Source organism: Strigops habroptila, chromosome 5 (genome assembly GCF_004027225.2).
Source record: "Strigops habroptila isolate Jane chromosome 5, bStrHab1.2.pri, whole genome shotgun sequence".
NCBI lineage: Eukaryota > Metazoa > Chordata > Aves > Psittaciformes > Psittacidae > Strigops > Strigops habroptila.
In genome coordinates this window covers 59,946,605-59,968,731 of record NC_044281.2, presented here as the reverse complement: position 1 = coordinate 59,968,731, position 22,127 = coordinate 59,946,605, and the positions used below count along the sequence as shown (strand labels likewise).

At 45.7% G+C, this 22,127-nt stretch overlaps 1 protein-coding gene across 3 annotated transcripts in view; it reads right to left on the bottom strand.

The window, feature by feature from the left end:
- The window catches only part of LOC115608793 (unconventional myosin-X-like), a 94,430-nt gene that overhangs the window by 69,720 nt on the left and 2,583 nt on the right, over nt 1-22,127 (bottom strand). For all 3 annotated transcript variants that reach the window (XM_030488118.1, XM_030488119.1, XM_030488120.1), the window contains exons 2-4: nt 10,589-10,687; nt 4,749-4,907; nt 196-383 (exon numbers count right to left, since the gene is read on the bottom strand). In XM_030488118.1, the coding sequence (XP_030343978.1) occupies nt 196-383; nt 4,749-4,907; nt 10,589-10,687 (446 nt within the window). The remainder of the gene's footprint in view (nt 1-195; nt 384-4,748; nt 4,908-10,588; nt 10,688-22,127) is intronic.

The window sequence follows — 22,127 nt, the reverse complement described above, 5'->3', positions numbered from 1 at the left end:
GCTAATGACCATCCCACCTGCAGCCGAAAAGTGATCTCCAGGAATAAACACATAGCATCTCCACTGTGGCAAGCAGGGATCAGGCAAAGGGTAGGGAAGATGGTGTGGATATTCAGGCAGATGTCATTGCAAACGGAGCAGCAGGAGCAAGGTATGTAATGCAGTCGGGGAGTAGCAAGTTGTCCCATTTCTAACCTTATCAGAACACACTGGCTGTCGTGACGCTTCCACAAGCAGCAGTAGCACTCGTTAGCGGTGGCGAAGATATGGGGAGGCAGCTCACCCAGACGGTGCTGTCTGTACAGGTCTATGGCATCCACACTGTACAGGCCAGGGATGGATTTGTAGGGATTTACTGATGCCAAGATGGAACCAATGTTTGTCTAGGGGGAAAAAACAAAACACAGCAAGGAAATAAAGCTCCTGGAAAGAAACAAAACAGCACAACAAACCCAGACTCTGAAATAACTCATGGTGAAGGGAGAAAGTCTAAATAAGGAACTTGGGCTTCAGCAGAGAGCTCCCCAATTTGGCAAAGAATGTCAAACCCCAGGGCAGGGGCTGCACAACTGGGTATGGATGGGGCAGTTTGAATTTTGCTGCTCTGCAATAAAATGTTCTTAGTCTACTGTCTTTGCTTAATTAAGCTTACACAATTTAAAAACATGAAGCCATCTTCATGCCCAGCTATCTTGTACTGTGCTTGAATCTGAAAAGCAGAACCAGCACTGAAGGAGTGTTAGGAGATACCTTCAATGCCCCTATCCACAGTCTTAAGTAGAGGGGGCTTGGCAGGTTTCAAGCAACTCCTGAACAAAGAAGTGGGACACAGATACACACACATGCACACACATCTGTGCAAAGAGCCACTAAAGCATATTGCTTTAATTCTGCTGAAAAATGCTGTTTGAAGCAGCTTAAATCATTCCGTAAGCCAAATCAAAATTGACAGCTGAAAATGAAACTCAGGATTTCAAGTCAAAACATTTCTACATTTTCTAAGCATTTTATTTTGAAAATATTTATTTTGAAAATCTCACAGTTCGAGAAAAGAGTTAGTAATGTTTAAAATTAAACACAGAAAGCCTAATACTGAATTTCTAATGTATTCTTTTGTGAAGTCAGAAGCAAATTAATTTTGGTTTTGGGGCATGACTTTTTCGGTTCAGCCAACCAGCTCAAATCCAGTTATTCTCAGAGCTGCACTTCAGAGCAATGGTGCCACCTGCTTCCTAACATTGACTTTGTAATATGGTCAACATCTAGCTTAAATCCTGCTGCTGGTGCAGTGGCCTCCTTCGCAGGGATAGCTTGGACTGCTCTACTCCAGGAATACCCATTCTCAGCAGGGGTGACAGAGGAAACAGATAGCTGCAGTAGGTGCCAAGCTTTGTGGCCAGGGACAACATCTAGTATCATTTCCAAACCATGAACTAGGAGTCACCACATACATATACAAGGATTTGTATGCATCCATTGGAGAAGTTGTAAATAAAACACTTGGTGACAAGAAAGATACATGCTTTTTCCCTGCCAAATGGAATCTGGGGCCATACTGCAATGCCAAGCTCTAAAGCCAGACTGAGAAATGCTGTAGTCACCAAAATATTTAAGACTCGTTTAGGAAAGCAGCAGTCAGATGTCCTCAGAGGGAAAAAATCCACATAGGCCTAATTGCATTATCAGTATGAACCGGCTAGCATGCAACAAGTCCTGAGGACCCTCTGACATGGGAGTTTTGTGGGCAGAAATATAATTCATTGGTGATGAAAGCAGTAAAAGCAAGCAGCTGATCTTTGGCAAGATAGGTGTGAGAAAATAGGAAAGCACTGATAGAGAAAACACAGATCAGGAAAAAGCACTGTACAAGCAGCTGAGCAACAGACATTGTCCAGAGACTAAAAGACAGAGATGTCAATCCTAACACTTCTCTCAGATCTTCACTGCATTTTTTCCCTCTCAGATGTTTCATTTTCAATTTCCCGCTCTAGTTTCTGCTCTCACAAGGAACAGGGCTCCCACCTCAGTCCTTTTCAGTTTTTCCACTACAGCCATCTCTTTCAAAGGTGTTTCTAGGAAGCTTTCCCATCTCTCAGTTGCAGTCTCTTCATCACCTGCAGTCCCTTACAGACAATTTCTATCCACAAATTTTAACAGCGGTAGCATTTGTGAATCAACCACGTACATACCAGCCACTCCATTAGCAAGGAGTGATCATCCCCAGAGAACTCTTTAGAGCAAGACAAGCCGTGCGTGGCATCAAGAGAACAGATCCTACTTGGGTGGTTCGGCTTGGCCGAGCTAGGGACAGCACAAAACGTGGCAGTACAGCCCCTGGCTCATTTATACATCACTCACATTATGTTGGATCTACTGTTATTAAAGGATACAGGAATTGCAGGAATTAAGAGAGAAGGGAAGATGCACTCCTAAAAGCTGCAGTTTGTTGCTGTTCTCACATAATTTCCTTAAACAGTTTGGTAGAGGTTGAATAGGATTTCTTTGGAAAACTAAAGGTACTGCTGAGATTGTCAGTATTCCTGTAGCAAATTAATTATAGGTACCACACCAGTCTAGATATACTGCTACCTTCACTCCCTGACCAAATAGGACCCCTTTAAGAGGTCATGGTAGGATGCCTCCAGGCACCAGAACAGCTCAGAACTGCACTGCCCTTTTTCACAGCAGCTGTCCACTTCACATTCTCAGTTTTCCATCCTCTCATTAATTATTTTTATTATTTTATCATTATTTTTAATACTAGTTATCAGTATTCCAGGTTACCCATTCCTTTAGTGAATGTGTTTTCCAGAAATATAATTGTGTTTCTCATCTGATTCTGGTCTCTCTGATTTCCTTCCAAATATTTTTGGCCCTGACTGAAAAGCATAACTCCTCTCAGTACAGCTTCATCTGCAACTTTAGCCTACGTTCTATCTGTGGAGACTGTTGAGGATGATATTAAATGAACACAAGCTCTGTAACATTCATGGTATTAACAGATCACTGCAAGTCATTGGGTGACAGCTGACATTCTCAATTTCTGCTTAACTGAAAACTATATGCAGCTGGCCTATGGCAAAAACTAATTGTTTGTGATAAGGTAACTACAACCACACTGCAGAAATGCAAAACAGCACTTGTACAGTTTGGTGTTCTCCAGGTCAGACACTGTGCACACATATACCTAGATACAGTCCCACTCAAGGAGGGGCTTACAATCCTTCACTGAGGGGTTTTTCCCAGTGCTGAGCATGTTATAGAAGTCAGGCCCCTTCATAAATCTCAAAAAAATCAGATCTGAGGTGCACAGCTGGCATTCATGCACTATACCCAGGCCAAAAATGACATCATGTTTAAACTTCACACCTTTACACACAGACGGAGAAGGCACAGAACTAATACTGAATATAAGAAGGAATGAGGATCTAGTTGACCATGTCCCTGCTCATTGCAAGGGGGTTGGACTAGATGACTTTTGAAGGTCCCTTCAAACCCAAACTGTTCTATGATTCTATCAGAGCTAGAGGAAAGGCTTAAGGAGATACAGCTGCTGTGACACTGTTACAGTGCTGGTGGTGTAGCATTTCTGGTGCAAGGCACAGACTTAAAAAGGAGAGAACCCTGACTCACATTTCAAAGCGTGAGGAAGAGGAAGTGGGAGGAATATACCTACATGGGCAAAGAGCTGCACGAACACATAGTGCATGTGTTAAACACAGGTTAGGAAGAGCAGCAAGGACAAGGGCCATCAAAAGAGTGCGTGCACATGAGTGCTGCCACAGGGTCACAAGGCTGTGTTGACAGACAACAGGCAAGGGGGATCTACAGCAACAAAAAAAGAGAATTTGCAGTCTCCTCCACATCCTGGTGCAGGAGATGGTTCAGAAATGGGGTCACTTTATTCATCATTTCCTGGAATACAGGTGCATCTGGTTTGGTTGCCTTGGTAATAGTTGCTGTGCAACACAGATATAGAAATTTACATTTTTCCTGTCAAAATCTGAAAAATTTTGGGTGCACATACAACGGACGAGCAAGGTGAGAGTAAAGCAAAGTAAGGCAGTCTTTGCAATATATCCTCTCCATGTCTCAGCAGAGCACAGTGCCACCCCAGCACTCCAGGGATGCCTCCTCCCTGGTGTGGTTTCCCTCACAATTCCCTTTCCTGATGCTTGCTTCTTTCCTGGGGGCCTGAGAGAAATCAGGAGGTGCTTTGAGTATTCATCTGTGCAAGGACAGCAGGGCAATTCAAAAAAGGCACAACCGCATGTAAAAGCAGAAGAATTAGGCAACAGGTTTGCCTTCCTAGTTTTGGAAAGAAGCAGTAGCTTCATCTGTCCGGATCAGGAGGGATACTCAGCAACAACCTGTGTACACTGCACTTTCCAGCCTACTTGGCCATATAAACCTCTGAACAGCAATAATGGGGAATCTGGAGAACATGAATGCCAGCTTATAATACACGGATGTTCATGGAGGATACAGAGCTGCACAATTACCACAAAGCCTAGAGGTGAACATTCATGTTTTAGAAGTTCTATAGATGCAAAGATGCCCCACTGATAGGGGTAGGATCTCACAGGGCTGATGGAGCTGGCAAGGCAGGGAAAAAAAATCTCATTTTCTATCCACATGAAACAATGCTCAGGAAACAATGCTAAAATCAGTGTCTCACATGCTAAGTGGCACAAAAACTAAACAAAAATCATTAGCCAGAAAGGATGTGGCCCAGCTTGAGCACTTACATAGATGTTACCCTGTTGATAGCGCTGGTGCAGGTTAAGCAGGATGGCAGCTTCATGCAGATCTCCCAGCATGGACATGTCTTCTACCCCATCAACGCTGGTCTGGTGCATTGGCAAGACCTTTTCTCTGGTAAGGGAGGTCTTGGGGTACTGGAATACCTGGAAGAATGGGGAAAAAGACAAATAAGCTCATGACATGTGGGCACATGGTCTAATTCCCTACCAGAAACATGCCCCTTTTCACAGCTTTATACTTCAGCACTGGAAAAGGAAATGAATAATGCATGGATCTGCTCCCTACTTCTATAGTCATTCTTCCGTTCCTGTTCCTACCAATTTGAGCTCTCTGGCCAGAAACCATATTGGACACTCTCTTCTGTTGCTACAGAGTCAATCTCTCACCTTCGCTACTGCCAGGGACAGATGAGTGCAAGGTTACTTGTTTTTTAACTAAATCCCCTTAGCAGGAGCAGGGCACCAGCTTCCAGCTGCTCTGGTCTGCACAGGTATTACACACTGCACTTGTAACTGTGAATAATGCTGGCAGCTGCTCCCAAGAGACCAGGAACAATCTTGCACAAAAACGTAGGTGGCATCATGTCTGTGCAGGGAGATTGAGACAAAGCTTATTCACATTCCAAGTTTGGTCCTGCACTCTCCATAGGAGCAGCCAGAGAGTGTCTGGGAGAGGTTGTCATGTCAGGACTAGAGGAAAGCAAAGCACATGAGAAGCCAAATAAAGGAGAGACATCCTGTGTGCACACTGGCATGTATGTATATGATACAGCTTTCAAAATGTTTGTGCAGTGACAGCTATTCTATCTCTGCTCTGGGAAGTGCTTCTTTCTCTACGCGGTTGCACTCTTCTTGCCTCAATTGCTGCATCCTTCTTCCTGCTAGAGCTTCCTCCTCCTCCTCAATAACCCACTATTCTGCTATCAGGTCATCTTCCTCACCCCCTTTCAGCACAGCTGAGATTATGTGACTGTTCCCCTCCACCATAACCACATCCCAGCCCTCCTTTCCTCCTCCTCAAGCACGATGCTGGCATTTCACAAGTTATTTCAGTTGCTTCCCACTCTTGGATTCAACCATGTGCCATCTCCCACCCAGCATCCCAAGCTGCACTAGATGGTAAGACCCAATATAAACAGATGGGAGATTTCATACAGGCAGCCTGGAGAAGCAAACTGGCCTGCAGTAACCCTTCCAAAGAAACTTGGGCTTTTCCTTCCCTTCTGGGGCTCTGGTCTCTACCTCATTTCCACCCCTGTTTGTCAGTCCTCCTACATGCCAGCAAGAAACTGACAGACTCCACAGAGAATGAACCATGATCTATAGCATTGATCTAACTGGTTTCTCCTGCCTGCTCTCTTGGAGTCCTTGGGCTGCTGTAATTGCCAGGGAGAGGCCATCCACCAGCTGCAGTCTGAGGACAGAATGAGGTCACCCTGCCCCCTCCAACCTTGCGAGTCCCTTGCAGGGTGCTCACTGCTGTGGCACATTGCAGGTGCCCAGCGAGCACCCCTTCTCAGCTCTGAGCTTGTACCCTTGTCAGCATGGGGAAGGAATGACCTAGCACAGGATCTCTTTAGAAGAACCCCATGGTGCCTGTGAAGCCTGCACAGTTACAATAGCCCCTCTGTTCCTGGAGGGAGCTGGGAAGGAGAAGCAGGCTCATCTCCCTGGATGCGTTCGCCCCAGCTCTGCCCAGTCACACCTAATGTGACAAGGACTCAAGTCTCTTCCACTGGGAAACCACCCCACAGTCCAATTTTCTTGCCAGCCAGGAGGCTTTCAAAAATACATAGTTCATGTTCATGAACAGTGCAGGACAAAGCCCACTTCAGCACACAGGCTTTCCCCAGGCATCTCTGGGCTTCTCTGCACCAGTTCTGCACCTGGGTATCAGAGAGGTACGACTGCTAGCAGCAGGAGCTCTGCTCTGCAAGCATGGCCCAAAAGAAACACAGCAATTTTTATTTTTATTTCTTTTTCAGAACAGAGGCCTCAGTCACTTCCATAAGAGAACTGATGGAGCAGGAAGGGAGAATGGGACAACTAGATTCAGTGGAGAGTACAAGCTGCAGATGCACAATGTGAACTGGGCTCTGTCAGGAGGAAAACCACTACAGCACTTTCAAACCATGAGGCAGCAAACCACCCTGGCTTTCTCTTCTCTGCTGACTTGGACAAATTTTGGAAGGGGACAAGTCCAAAACAGTATGATGTGATCTTTCCTTACATCTGCCTGGCACTTGCTCAATTACCACTGCATTGTCAGCACTTGTGGCCATTTGGACCAGAAGAGAAATAGTAAGAAAACATCTAGGGAAAAAGCTGAGTGGACAAGTGTCCCAAAAGATACCAGACAGTTGCCAGCACCTGTGCCAAGAGGCTGCTGAGCATGAAAAATAACTTGTTTACTTGTCCTTGAGGACAATGCAGGAGAAACTGGAACCCTGAAGAACAACAGAGGCCCTAAATACACAAGTAAATGATTAGGGATTAGATCATCACCTGTTAAACTTGAACTGCCTCTGATTAGGATTATTCAGCCATTCCTCTCAAAACCAAAAAGAATCTGGTAAAAGCTCCTTGAATTAAGCAGGTGCTCTGCCATGACTGCAGTAAAGGGGGATTAGAAGCATTGGCTCCGGTACCGTCTAGTCAGAAACACTGCATAGGTGAAACACTCCCTGGAGGAGCAGTCTGATGCCACACTGAGACCTGTCTGCCCCTGAGGCCGGGGAGGTTCACCTCATACCCTCACCTATCACTGAACCCCTAGATCTTGCCCTTCCTCAGGCCAAACCCGGGGCCTCCAGTCCCACTGAGATCTGGGAGATGAGATCTCTGCCTCTGGAAGGCACCTTTGGCATGCAGGAGGAGTTTCAGGCCTTCCCTGGCGCTGGGTGAGAGTTGACTTCTAATCTGTCCTCCAGGGGAAAGACAAGTTTCCAGTCTCTATCACCAACAGGCTACAGTGATCATCCAGGATCCTGGAGACAGACACAGAATCATAGAATGGTTTGGGCTGGAAAGGACCTTAAGATCATCTACTTCCTGCCCCCCTGCCATGGGCAGGGACACTGCACACTAAAACATGTCACTCAAGACTCTGTCCAACCTAGCCTTGAACACTGCCAGGGATGGAGCATTCACAACATCCTTGGGCAACCTGTTCCATGTCATTTTTTGTTCCCAAGATCGTGTCAAAGGGGTTTTCCAAGAGGAACTCTGAGAACTCTGAGGTTTGAGAGACAAAGATCACCCAGACATGATGATGCTGTGCCCTTAGAGCTTGCAAGGTGCTGCACCGATCCAGGCCAGCCAGGCCCTTTCCCACTTCCAGCCACCCCAGTAAAGAAGAGGCTCCTTTTACTTCACTGCTCTCTTCTGGTCCCCTCCAGCAATCTGCTAGGACATCAGTTTGAAGGAACATCCTCCCCATCATCCTGTTCCAGGTAACACAGAAGCATGACTGGTAAGCCAGGCTTGGTTCAGCAGCTTGCACTGCGAGCTGAATATGATGGCTGATGTTGCCTGAAGCAACTGAGAACACAAACTGTTCTCTCAGCAAAGCTGCCTCTGGAATATCCGTTTTCCAACCACTTAACATTTAAACAGAAAGTTATAGGTGTTAATAAGCAGATCTTTCAGCTTTCACTCTAACTACAAACAACCCATCAAATACCACACAGGCACTTCACAACACAGGCAAAGATTTCTACTTTCTCCCCAGTGATAAACTGATTTTGTCTCAGATTTAGCCCACAGATAACAAAATGACCAGGACTCTCTCCAAGCCCCTGCAATGGTCAGGAATAAAGCAAAACCTGGCCAGCAGGCAAGCCAAGATGAGGACTGCCAACCCTGCTCACCAGGCTGAGCAAGGGAGAAATTATTCCTTCTCAACTTCACATCCATCCTTTAGTGCAACCCTGGGACCTTGAGCAAAGCACCCACCTGGCATCTAAGTTATGTTTATCCATAAAGTGTTCACCTGGTCTGTCTGGACTGTGGTTTCCAATCTTGTGTTTCCTAAGAGTTGGCTCCTCCTTTCCTCCCAGGAAGTGACATTTCTGATAGATCTGTTGCTTGAGGTGTTTTTAAGAAAGTGAAAACAAATAATAAAGGCTCTGAAGCATGACTGGATTTCTTACCTCAGAGCTGCAAAAGCTGCAGCAATGCTGGCCACAGCAAACACAAGAACACTAAATTTAGCGATCCTAAAATCAGAGGGATCAACTACCCCATCCAACCCAAAGTAAAGTGAAGATGTTTTCATCTGAGTTTTCACCTGGGGTAGGACAGACAGTCGCTCCTACAGTTACGAAGCAATGAAGGTGGCAGGTGAGGGAAGCACATAGAAAAAAATGCAACCAAAAAAAAAGGAAACAAAACCAAAACCAAATCCATCTTTTTTTTTAGACCTGTGACTCCACCCAGCATTATCCTGTGCACACTTTCTAGCATGGACACAGGCTGGTGGCGGGTGCACCCACTCAGCTGGCTTTATGGGTGGGATTTCTAGTGTTCTTTCAGAGGTGCCAGGTGGGTTTGGAGGATTTTCCAAGGCCACAGCAGCACATCAGAAGAGATGGGAGCAAGTCTAGGAGAGTTACAGAAGTACTCACCATTTGTTGACCCTCCACAGGCTGCTGTGTTACCTGTGATGAACAACCCTGTGATCTCTCAAAGTGAGTTAGTGACTCCCAAAACAAGGCAACTCCTTGAGAAAGGATGTGAGAGTAGAGTAACTAAATGGAAAACCTATGTGTCTACTAGATGAGTTTCTGACTCTGAAAAACAAATCAGACTCTTTAAAAAGGAATAATGACTTGAAATCTAGCCCTTTCAAAGCAAGACTGAAAAATATGAGTTTTACCACTGACTCTCCACAAACTGGAGTCCTAAATCCCCTTTTCCCCTCTGCCCTCCTTTCTTTGCAGGTAAGAGGCTGAAAAAAACCTGTCCAATTTTCTGTAACAAAGCAGCTGCCTGCAGACCACCATTCACCAACACAGCTGAGCAGATCTAATTGCTCACTGCTGGAGGGCACGGTCCTGCGGGTTTCCCAATCCTCCTCCCTGTCGGGGCACCAGTTTGACTCACTAAGAACCTCAGTGAAGGCAGTGAATAGTGTTCCCAGGATTAGTGAGCCGAGCTGACTCACTAAGGACATGGACGGTTCCCAGAGGTCCCTTCCTACCAACATTACTCCACAAGCACTGCAGAAAGCATGCCAGGGAACCACAAGGCACACAGGGCTGGAAATAGGGCAGGAAAGAGGCTTGTTCCTCCCTCTGGCAGACAGCTCTGCTCTCAGAGGAGCTTAGCTGCCTTGTTGAACTGTGCTGTGCATAGCTGCTGCACTTACACTGCTGACAAAGGGAGCTCACTTCCATGTGCCCATGACCCAAAGGGCTGATGGCAAAAGCTGCTGAAGCAGATGGTGTTGAGCACAACAGCCCTTACTTATGGCAGCATAGCTTGCAAGAAGCATATCCCGGCAGAAGGGGCTGCTTAGTTGGTGGAGCTGCCTCCTTCCTAGGAGCATTTTTCCAATGTAATGTTTTTGCTAGGCTGCTTCAGAGATGGCACAATAAAAATCAAGCAGAGTGAGACAAGTAGACAAATGAACAGAAGAAAGAGAACAATTTTCTCTTTTTAATATTTGTTAGGCCTTTGGCATGGTTTGTAACAGAACTGGGTCACTTTTCAGACAGAATTGCAGCATTTCAATTGATATATTTCCTTTTAACATGAAGGTCATGCAAGAACAAGAACATCTTGAAACTTTGCACAGGCTACGGCCTCATGCAACCTTCACTTACCGTGCCATAATCTGAGGCGAAGAGCACATTTCCATCGGCACATGAGCCAACAGTGCATGGCTGCAGCTGGTCCTGCTCCCGCAGCCATACCCTGGCACCCTGCAAAAAACAGAAGACCTCCCGTTAGAAAGAACTGGAGCCTGCGAGATCAACACACAGGGTGCAAACACCCAAGGAAAGCTGGGGGAAGCTGCAGTATTCAGAGATTACTTCAAAGCTACAGCTGCTTAAAATTTTTAAGCAAGTCCTACTTACATTTTCAGAGGAACTGGTTTTGATTCTTTTTTAACATAACATGAGAGGAAGAAAAAGCAGTTTTAATCAGCTTCATGTGGAAATCAGCATAAGGAAACATCAATTTTTATGGAAAGAGTCATGGAAAGATACAAGCACACAGAATAGCGGGTTCGACTGTCTAAATATTTTCAAGCTTAGGATAGCCGGTCATTAAAAGTCATTCTATAATAATAATAGGAAACGTAAATAAAGCATGTTTACAATTTCATACACCCACACATCATTGTAAGTCAAAATGCTTCCAGAAAGCATCAGCAACAGCTAAGTAGACTTCACAGAACTTTCCTTGCCACTCTTGCAAGAATTTCCTTTGGTAAATGACATGACTTGACAGTTCCTCTCATATGTATATATATACACACTCACTGATGTATATATGATGGCCTTGATGTATACATAGTTTCACACACATTATAACATCTTAAATTACTCAGCGCCTCTCAAGACAACCATGAGCACAAAGGCAGACTTCTGGCAACACATATGCAGGGATCTGCAGGGCAAGTAGATCTGATCTGATAGTCTGCCTACCAAAAAAGTGCAGGGGAAATCAGTTTGCTGGATTGGCCTCTTCTGCCCTGCCTGACAGTGGGACCTGGTACAACAGAAAGAGCAGAAGCACAAAGGCAAATCAGGGAGAGCATGACCTGCAATTACACAGAATTAGGCATAACGTCACACTGCATTTCAGTTATTGCAGACTAATCTGTTCCATGTCTTCCCATAGAAATCCCATAAACTCTACTTGGATAAGTATTGAGAAAAAGCCGAAGTGCTGAACTGTTGAGTAATGTTAAGGCCATCCTGCTTTTCATCGATTTGTAGACTTACTTTCTTCCTAATTTGTTTTCTACCCCTAAGCTATTGATTATAAAAGCCCTTCCTATCCTCTTAAACCTGTCAGCACCATTAGCTCTTTGCTTATAGGCTTATTATGTTTGAAGAGATGCCACGTATTTCTGTATTACATTATACAGCACATGGAACACTAATCCTATTTTTAATGATTTATTTTATATTAGTTTAGGTTTTTTTAAACTACTTTAGTCACTTTAAACAATTTAGTACCCTGGGTTTTTGTTATTGTACAAGCTATGTCTATTGGCCAACCTCCAGTCCTCCCAGTAAAGGAACTGGTTTTAATGACACTAAAAAAGGCCTACATAATTCTAGCTTTGCTACTGCATTCTGTTCTAGAGTTTCCACAGCAGGCAGATTAATTTCACCTCACCAAGTGAATGAAAAGCAGCAGTGCGTCTGATCAGTACCTAAACCCAAGGACAGTGTGCAAAAAGCACCCTCATGGCCAGTGAGCAATAGTTTTTCTTATGTTACAGATTCAAGTTTCAAGATCCCAGAGACTTGGTAAGCAATGCACTGAATAGAGATTTTGAGGAACTTCATGGTTCTTCAGATTCATGAAGAGGTCTTCACGACATCCTCTTACATTTTTTGAAACTCTTGATGCTTGAGACAAAGTGTCCTGAAGCATCTGTGCAAGACATTGCTGTTGAGAAATCATCCATTTCCTAAATCACATTCTGACTATTCTGCCTAAACATATGGACAGCAACATGCATTAGTAGATGATCTTTATGCTATCTTCACTAAAGGCTCCTACTACCATCACAGTATAGAGCAAAGTGTCAGAAAATAGCAAGTTGTGTCTGGAGTTCCCAAAAGTGGGATGAAAGAAAACCTTTTCTAATACCCTCATTCCCAACAGTGCATTTCAGTGCCTTCAGATACCAGTAATGCAGGAGCACAGAGATGAAAGCCTGCAGGCAAGTGCAGTTTAATCAGGAGCCAGGCCTGCACCCTCCTACACACACTGCACCCCAATGCCATGGCACACACACATGCATTAGGAGTGTGCCATGCTCACAGAATCTTGCATCGTCTGCCCCTGCAGATCAGGGAGGTCTGGGTTACACACACTTTCCACACTCTGAGCTTGGAAAGAAGTTTGGAGATAGATAGAGTCAGTTGATAATCTTACACACAAGAGACACTCCACAGGCATGGTCACTGTTACTTATTAGGTACCATTTAGAGGGGAAAAGAGAGGAGATGGACAATGATATCCCTCTGGTGTCTTCAATACCTAGAAATTATCAGAAAGTCCAGACCAGCCCAGACCCTTTTCCCAGCAGAAGTCCATGTGCAAAAGTAGTAACACTCTCAAAAGGAGTTCTTTAGTACCATATTACACCATTTCCTACAGATTTATGGCAGATCCTTCTGCATGCTGCTAATGAGTAGAAGACAACATGGTGAAACTCCCAGGCACTGTGGCATTTCAGCTGCCCAGAACTACTTCGGTTCACTTTGATGTTGTAACTGTTTTTACAACAGCAATTGCCTCTGCCCAGTAGAATAACTGCACCCATTTATGTTGTTTCCAAAAGGAACATCATGCTGAGACAGCCAGAATAGGAACCACAGAGCAAATAATTATTGTAACTTCTGCCCAGCATAGCCCTCATTTCCTGAAAGGCTGAGTTTGTTTTAGTGCATCTCCTTCCATCAGCCCCTTTTTCTAAACATGAAATTCCCCAAGGAGCCTTGACTAAATACAGAAACAGATGGTGACACCAAAGAGACTGCCCCCACATCACTCCCCTCTCCCCCAGTACAACACACTTCATTGATCGGTTGAAAGGATTAAATTGAGCAGAAAACTTCTGAGGTCTGCCAGCCAGCAAGGCAGAACTTCCATGTGAGAAGCAAAGGCAGCAGAGACCTGCTGGCCTTGGGGGATCCCAGCTCCCACAGATGACAAAAGAATCCCTGCTCTCCTAGCACAAGAGTCAAAATCCTTCAGTTTTCAAACTGGGATATAGAAGGTCTCACCCACATCCAGAGACAAAACAGTTTAACAAAGTGAAGCAACAAGCAATCACTGATTTGAAGAGAACACCTTAAAAGACAGCTAAGGAACAGCAGTGATGATTTTGTGTAACCACTTTCCATCAAATAAAGCTGGCTGAATACTGATGATACAGTTAACTTGACCCCTTATATAAAAAGAACAGCTCATCCCCTCCCAATTCTTCTTTTAACTAGAAGTTTATTAGTGGGGTTGTTTTGCTTTTAAGTGGAGCAACAACAGCAGATACTGAAAGAAAGAATCAAGTAGTCATGTACCGAAGTTCCTGTATCAAGGGTAGGTCACTCAGATGTTAAATGAACTCTCAGAGACCAGCATCCTCATTCCTATGGCCTCACTGGCAATCTGTCCATGCACTGGCCTTGCCACAAAGTGCATAGCAAAGCACAATCCTGAAAACTGATCCCATAGCATGGGGTTATAATTTAGAAAATAAAGTTGCTTCATATCAAGAGCAGTGTTTCATCAGTACTGCCTCACTCTCACACCATGATGTCTTGCACTGTTGACCATAAATGCTAAGATGTCACTTTTATTTGTTCATGTAAGACCTGGTACTTTGGTATCCTAGACTTTGAAATAAATAACATTTCCTGGTATCCATGACATCAAGAAATCAACTTGAAGCCACAGATTTTTTTGGCCTTCTGTGCCTTTTTTAGCATGACTGATACCAGAAGTTATCTCTTGCATTCACATGTCTGCATCTGCATCTCAGCAGATGCAGTATACGCTGTGTCAGCTGGGAAAGGATAAGAGAGATCTTGTGCACTGTACCCCAGGGAAGGAGCATAGAGGCAGACAAGCAAAGCGCCCACACATTAAAGCAGAATGTGTAGCCACCAGTGGGTGCACCCTCATCAGCTATCCAGCTACTGAAGGTAAAGTAAGCTCCAGAGGACAAGACACAAAACTCTGTAGCTGCAGGTGCCTTTGCCTCCTCAGAGCCTCCCAGCCCAGGAGGAGACACATTCAGGGACTGACATGACCAAGCCACTGCTCCGCAACAACCGCCCTTTAGAAACAAGTCTTCAAATCTTGTTCTCCTCTTATTTGTGCAGTCTGGACTACCCTTGAATTTTCAGGTTCCCCCAGGATGTCTCTCTCTTCTGGAAACTGCTTCTTCCCAGTCACAAGCAAGAATGAGCTGCCCTAGCTGTACAGCATTTGAGGAGACTTAGCAGTGCTGCCTCTCTCTAATGGCACTCACACACCCCATTCCTCCTTGTGCACAAACCTGCGTTACTCCCACAAGTAACATGCTCACCAGGGGCTACCACTGGGCTGGGTGCATCAATTTTCCAGGAGTTATTCAGAGAGCAAAAGTGCTTTTTGTTGGAAGACACCTTCCAGTGTACAAAACATGCACACAGTTGTCTGCTACTTCCACTACAGGATGTTTTTGTAAGGTTTTCTTTGTGAATGAACATGGCTCTCAGCCTCCAGATCTACCTGCAAACACAATACTATGAGAGGCTCCTGCGGTACTTTGGTTTGGTTTGATCCCCGATCACTGCTGCAGACATTCTGCAAGAGGCAGGGGTGCCTCAAAAATGTACACCTGCCCTGTGAGTCCAAGCCAAAAATATTTATGGGTACTTAAAGTTTTCAGCTAGAAGTATTACATATATACATACCTTTGTCCTCCTGGCACACTGAGGCTGTTCAATGTGTGTTAGGCATCCAAGCCTTGTGTTTTTCCAGGTAATGGATCCATATGGTGCTAGGCTTGGAAGCAACACTGTGCTAAGCCAGCTCTCTTCCCAGCCTCAATGGGCTTTGTGGTTGTAAACCACGCAGCAGAGATTGGGCTAGAAAGGCCTTTACAATCCAGACAAAGCCAGGATCAGGTTTCAATAAATGCACTTTTCAACAGATTGATCTAGATGATCATGAATAAGTTATGGGACAGATAGAAAGAGACATGGCTAATGGATACAAGATTGGTGGGGAGGGGGAGTCCCTGACACCCTAGACCCATACAGGAAGGAATTGCTGTTTTTCTGATGTCAAACTGAAATGAAGTCATACAGCCAGTCCCTGGGTTATATCTGATGAGTAAATCCTGCTGGAAGGGAGGAGGCAGTCCAGGAGGCCACAGGTAAGATAAAGACAGAACCAACAACAGCTGAGCTGACAGCAGCCAACATAGAGAAGCTGGAAAGAGGGACAATACCTGCAAGAGCAGCAGCAGGGATAACAGAAACAAGAGCAGAGTTCTTGTGAAACACAAGGATGACGCACTGCAGAGCAAAAAGGGACTGGATAGCACCTGGGAAAAATCCCATGGTTCCCACATCGTAGCCCACCGCATGTAGGCAGCCCCTGCAAGCCAGTGCGGCTCACAGAGCTGAGCACAAAGCTGCAGCCAGGTGTCCTGCAGCTCCAGAGCCGCAACCCAGGCTGAGCCCATGACTCAAACTAGTTCTGCCAATTAGCAGCCCCATTCCTTACTAATTAAGGAGCAAAGCCCTCAGTCTGCCAGCAGCTCTGCAGAATAGCAGTATCAGGAAAAGGTTTGTGCATTTTAAATCATCTAAGAGCAGTTTGTTACTTCTGGTCACTGATATATATGCACTGCTTCCCACCCCTCTTTTGCCTCCCCCTCCCATCTGTTCTGTTTCTCTCTCCTCCCCCAGTTTGGCTGCTGCACAGCTTCTCCCCACTCTTCCTGCACATCTCCCAACTTCAGATATCCTCCAGGAAATGCCTAGTCCTTGAAGGTAGTTCTTAATCTTCTCAAAGGAAGAACTACCCACTACAGCAACCACACCAGCTCCTTGCCCTGAGAGTGGAAGGAGTGAACTCCCAACTGTTTCCACAAGCTTCAAGGCTGTCCTTTGCCATGAGCACAAGGTACACAGAGAGGCGGCAGGCGTGTATCCTTTCCAGACTTTACTGCAAGTTCTCTCCAGGCTCCGTTGAAGATGAGCTGCCCCCTGCAATTCCAGTATGGGCAGTGGAGTCACTGCCCTCCTCAGGTGAAGCAACAGTCCTACAGAGTTTGCAACCACCTGGGAACTTCTCACCAGTCTCAAAAATGCATACTAAATTTAATTCAGTTCCTGAGAGCCAGCACCAATTCCATGCCTTCCCTACAAGCCCCGCCCCACCTAAAATGTGAATTAAAATAAGTCATTGCCTAGGGCACATTACTTACGTGGGTATCTACAGATGTGTATGCCCTGTCTCAGAACATCCCTGACACATCACAGCATCGCTGGCTTTCCCACATCCTCTCCATAGCCCTGAAAGGAAGGAGGCAATGCGGCATGTGCAAAAGCCGAGCCTAGCCCTAGCAAAACTTTCACTGACAAGTTAGCGGCTCCAAACTGAACAAGAGAAGAGCTATTCCTGCCCTGTCCTCAATTCAGACATTGCTTTCAGTCTCCTCTTCCTCCTGCCACCAAATACAGTGGGGCAGCTTCCTTTCAGCTCCCTCCCTCTCTCAAATTCGGCCAATGGCTTCATGCTGAAGCTGGGCTGATGGACAGCTGAGTGGCATTTGGGGTCCACAGGGGAGAGCTCAGGACCTCAGGAAGCCACGAGGACACAACCGTTTGTTACGGAGAAGCCAGCTCCAGCACTGTGCCTCCAAGCAGCCACAGTGCAATTCGTTCTGTAAAAATCTCAGATAAGAGCCCTGAAACAGTATTTCTTCTTCAATGTTTATTATGCATGATTTGGAATTATGTCCAATACCTTTCTGCATCTTGCTGTTATCTTTAACTTCAGTAATCGCCTCCCATGTAGACTTCCACCATCTACTCACGTATTATATGGAAACACTTTTTAATCAGTCTCATCGCTGTGAAGCAGAAAATCCCTTTTTCTTGCAGTCAGAGGTGGAGGAACAGAGAATACAATCCACCTTCTCTGTCTCATCCATTATTTTCTGCTCTTTTGCCATGTCTCCTTCTATTTGTCATTTTGCTAATAAAGTTTTTCAAACTCTTCACGTGAGACATTTGATCGTCTGCAGTGTCCTTCCCTCAAACACCACACAGAACACAAGCGGAGTGCCTCTGAGCTGCAATGCACTGCCAGCCAATCCAAAATAAGAGTGAAAGTGGGGAAATTGAGGGAAACATCCCACCTAAGTAAGAAGCCGGGAGACAGTAAAGACAGTAGAGTCTATGTTTCACTATTTTCTCTTCTAAAATCACTGTGGACAAAGACGTGTGCTAGTAGCAACATCCAGCTACTAGATGGGGGTGGCAGCATTGTGAGTAACGATGGAGACATGCAGAAGTTTTTAATAAACATCCCTGGAAAGTACCACTCCTGCATCACATTGAGATGCTGAAAGTGCTTTCCCATATATTAGTAATTGCAAAGGACGTAAAATGTTTTAAAAATCAACAGGTCCAAAAGTTCCCAGAGATCTGTCCAACAAAGTTTCCCACCAGCCTGGTAATGCTGAGGAAATTCCAAGAGATTGGAAGGGTCAGAGCCTAAATGGGGAGGATAGCAGGATTATCCCAAGTAACCACAGGTTGCTTATTCTGAGAACCCCAGAGAAAAAACGTAAGTTTTACCCTCTGTTTTTTCAGCTTAAGGATACTCTACATTTAATTGTTGTACAGTGCCAGTCAACATGTAGAGAGAAGTCTAGTCAAAAAGACTTCTTCCTTCTTTACATTCAAGCATGAGAGATAAATAGACTCTCATGGCATTGCTCATGTAGAACAGAGTATTCTGTTAAAAGTCAGCCCATGAGGAGCAAACAGTAGCAAAGGGATCTCAAAACAGTTCTTATGAATGGGAAAAATCATGACTAATTGAGGGAGTTTCTAACAAAACTCTGCAGAGACAGGATTAGTACTATTTTGTATTCTCATCAAGGACCTAAAATCAAAATCAGTACTAGCAGATGCCAACATCTGGGAATCAGTAAGTACCCACAAAGATGAGACCATCAGAGCAGTATGGATTCCACAGCCTGCTTGTTTGAATAAAACAGGATTAAAATACAGCCAAACTGAAAGGTCAGCTTCAGGAGAGAAGGAATGTAAGGAGTACTTCAAACAGAGGAATGTCTTCTGGAAAGTCACAGACTCAAAGAGGATTGCGAATTGCTGCACAGAGACTCTCAGGACATTTGGTTGCAACAAAAGTTAGTGCATGTCCGGGATGTATAAACAGGAATAAGGAAGTTTACTGTTTACTTATGCTTTGAGGTGTGAGAAAAGAAGCCTTCCAGAGAAAATCTAGAAGACTCAGTCATTTTTGGTATTCAAAAAGACCCCTTGTAATGCAACAGTACTTGTGAAAATGTTAATGTCATTATGTAGATTTGCCAGAGCTAGGGCTGCCCTATCTAGCCCAGACACTGATAGCAGGGGGAGCATAACAGCATGTGGCCCCCCCCTGGGCTGCAAACCTCACCTTGATCCCTGCGCACTCAACTACACCCTGCTGAAAGCACGTGAATGCCAGCAGTACTGAGGCCACTGCTTTGTTACCTCCTGTCTCAACTTTGCCAGCAGCCAAGAGGCAACCCGGTGCTAGAGAATAAGTTCTTGCGGACAGAGAAGTTATTTGGGATGAAACAACTCTCATGAAGCCGAAGAAAAGTAGGACCCAAAAATGGATGGAGCTGCCAGACACTTTAGAACTGAAGCAGGATTTATTTTAAAACAAGGTTGTGTAACCACTTGAAGAAACTGCAAAAAGCGGGGGATCCTCCAGAAATAAGAAGCCTTTCCATAAAGTATGATTCAGCCAAATCTCAATCACTGGCTCAAGATGCAGGTAGCAGGAGTCAGCACTAATACACAGCCCTGGTCCTAACCCTGATTTCCACCTTCTCATCAACATACACTGATCACTGTACCTATGAGAGGCCCTGCCACTGGTTCAGTTGCTATGATAATTATTGCATTTATAAGAGTCTCCTGGACACTGTGCCAAGCACTGCATGGCAGACAGGCCCTCCGGAGGTGTTTTTGCTGGGACTCAGCTCCACAGCACTGCTGAACTGTGTGCAATCTCAGCTGGAAATGAGGAGACAGAACCACAGAACTTAGGGTAACTGGAGGATAACCAGGAAACCCAGACTCACAGAAGTTTCAGTCTTAATGATCACATTTAAATAACTTGTACATTCTCCTTGAAGCAAAATGGGAAATAAGAAATTGTGAAACACTTGTGATTATTATGTAAAAAAAAAAAATTAAGCAGGAAGTGAAACCAGAGCGGTACAAGGTGGTTTTGGAGGCAGTGATGGGGCAGCTACGGACTGGTCCATGGAGACCTGGCTGCCCTTCATGTGGGGGCTCCCATCCAGTGCCTGCACCAGCCCACCCTCACACCACTGATAGGATCTGACAAGTTCACAGCTCACACAGTCTGGCTCCAGATGAATGCCCTAAGGAGAGAGCTAGCAGGACTCCCTCCCTTCCGCCAGATACTTCTTCATGTCACCTTTGGCACAAGAGCTTTCATCCCTACAACTGCAGCTCTGGAACAGGCAGCCAGGCCCTTTTGCCCTACCTCTGCCTTTCCATCGCTTAAACAGTTTTGGGGAGATGTGGCTGGGATGGAAGATTCCGTGTGCAGGAACATCCATGCTACACTAACCCCATGGATATCTTCAAGGACAGTGGTACTTCTCTTTAGCTGAACTACACAGACTAATTAAACAGAGAGGGGTTGCTCTGTTTGGTATTGACTCAGAAAGTATCACATATGCAGGATGGATGTAATAGTCCACACTTCTCTGTCTCTTCCCAGTCCCTCCAGATCCTCTTTTCTAAGAGGTCACAATATTCTCGGTAAACTCTAAAAGGAGGTCATTGGGGAAAGTCAGCAAAGTGCATGTTCCTCAGAGGAGGAGAGAGGGTTGGTGGGAATACTCCTTCATGGAGCAGCCTCATTGCTGAAAAAGATGATGCTCTACCTACCAGTTCCTTCCTAAGCCAACAGTAACAGTTGTTAACACATGGGCACTCAGCTCACTGTTATCTGGAAAGACAGCACATCACTCATGGTCAGCATCAACTCAGTCAGCTGAACCATTTCCCTCATCTCAGGCAACAGTCTCTGGAAGAATCTTCCAGGACATCCAGCCACGCTCTGCTCTCACAGGAACTCCACCTTCTCCCAACTGCAAGGAGCGTGGGGAGGGCAAACCAAGCTGTTGAGAAACCTAATCTAGCACGCCATGTACAAGCCCTCCCCGACAGTACAGGCTGGGCTCCCTGGGGACACTGATCTCTGAAAGATGCATCCAGGCAGCTTCAACAGAGAGCTCAAAGCTGGTGAGAATCTCATGTGCAACCAAAAATCAGAGCAGTCCTGTACCTGCTGCACCCATGAATAAGGCAGGCTCCGTACTGCAAGGATGCATTCACAGACAAGTCACTTCAGTTCTTCTCCTTACCCATGTAACTCTGTCTGCAAATGTTTACACACAGGAGTTTACACCAGGACTGAGGAACCATCAGACGCGTGGAGGACAGCATGTACAGTTGAGTATCACATGGCCGACAAAGGGCACTGCCAACTAGCTGATGGCTTTGTGAGTAGTCACACACTTCCCACTTGCATCCAGTAGTCAGCACACCTGCGCAGCAGCCAAGGCAAAGCTGCCAGAGTGAAAGAGACCTGCCAGAGCTATTTGCTTCCCACCTAAGTTTGGGAGCAAGAAAGCAACTCAGATGCATACACAGCGGCAACTCAGGAAGCCATTGTCCTCCTCCATGGACTTGACTCTGAGGCTCCACCTTGGTCTGCACGTCCCTGGGGGAGGTGGCTCCTTTCCTCACCTCCACCGCAGATGTCCCAGGCAACAATGAAGAGAAGGGCTGTAGCCAGGGGAGGATGGGGGACAGTAAGTGAAGACCAGGTCAGCTGTAGAGAGGACAGCTCAGACCACCACAGCCATGCAGGACATGAGTACAGGATCCCCCCAGCCTTTTTCTCCCCATGTCAGAAAGCTTAAGAACTTAAGGGGATTTATTTTACAACACAGATGAAAAGCACTGCATTTCACCAAAACAGCAATGAGGAAAACCGTTTAATGTTTAAAATGCCAGCATTTCTAGGCCAGTGGCACATGAGCAGAAGAACCTTCGACTCCACCGGATGCCGCTGCTCAGTGTAGGCTGACCATAAGGCCATGCTGGGTGGCCACTCCAACTGGAGAGCAGAGAGGGGTGGGACGGGAGAAGTGTCTCCTTTAACCCTGGCCACAGCATTCCTGCTCCTTCGGGAAAATTGGAGAGCGAGTCACATCCTCTGTGTCACCCTACATCCTGCCCACACTCCAGACACACAAGGAAACCATCACCCATCACCATGCCATGGCCCTGGCCTCCAGCACCCCTACCAGGACCCATTGCAGCAGCC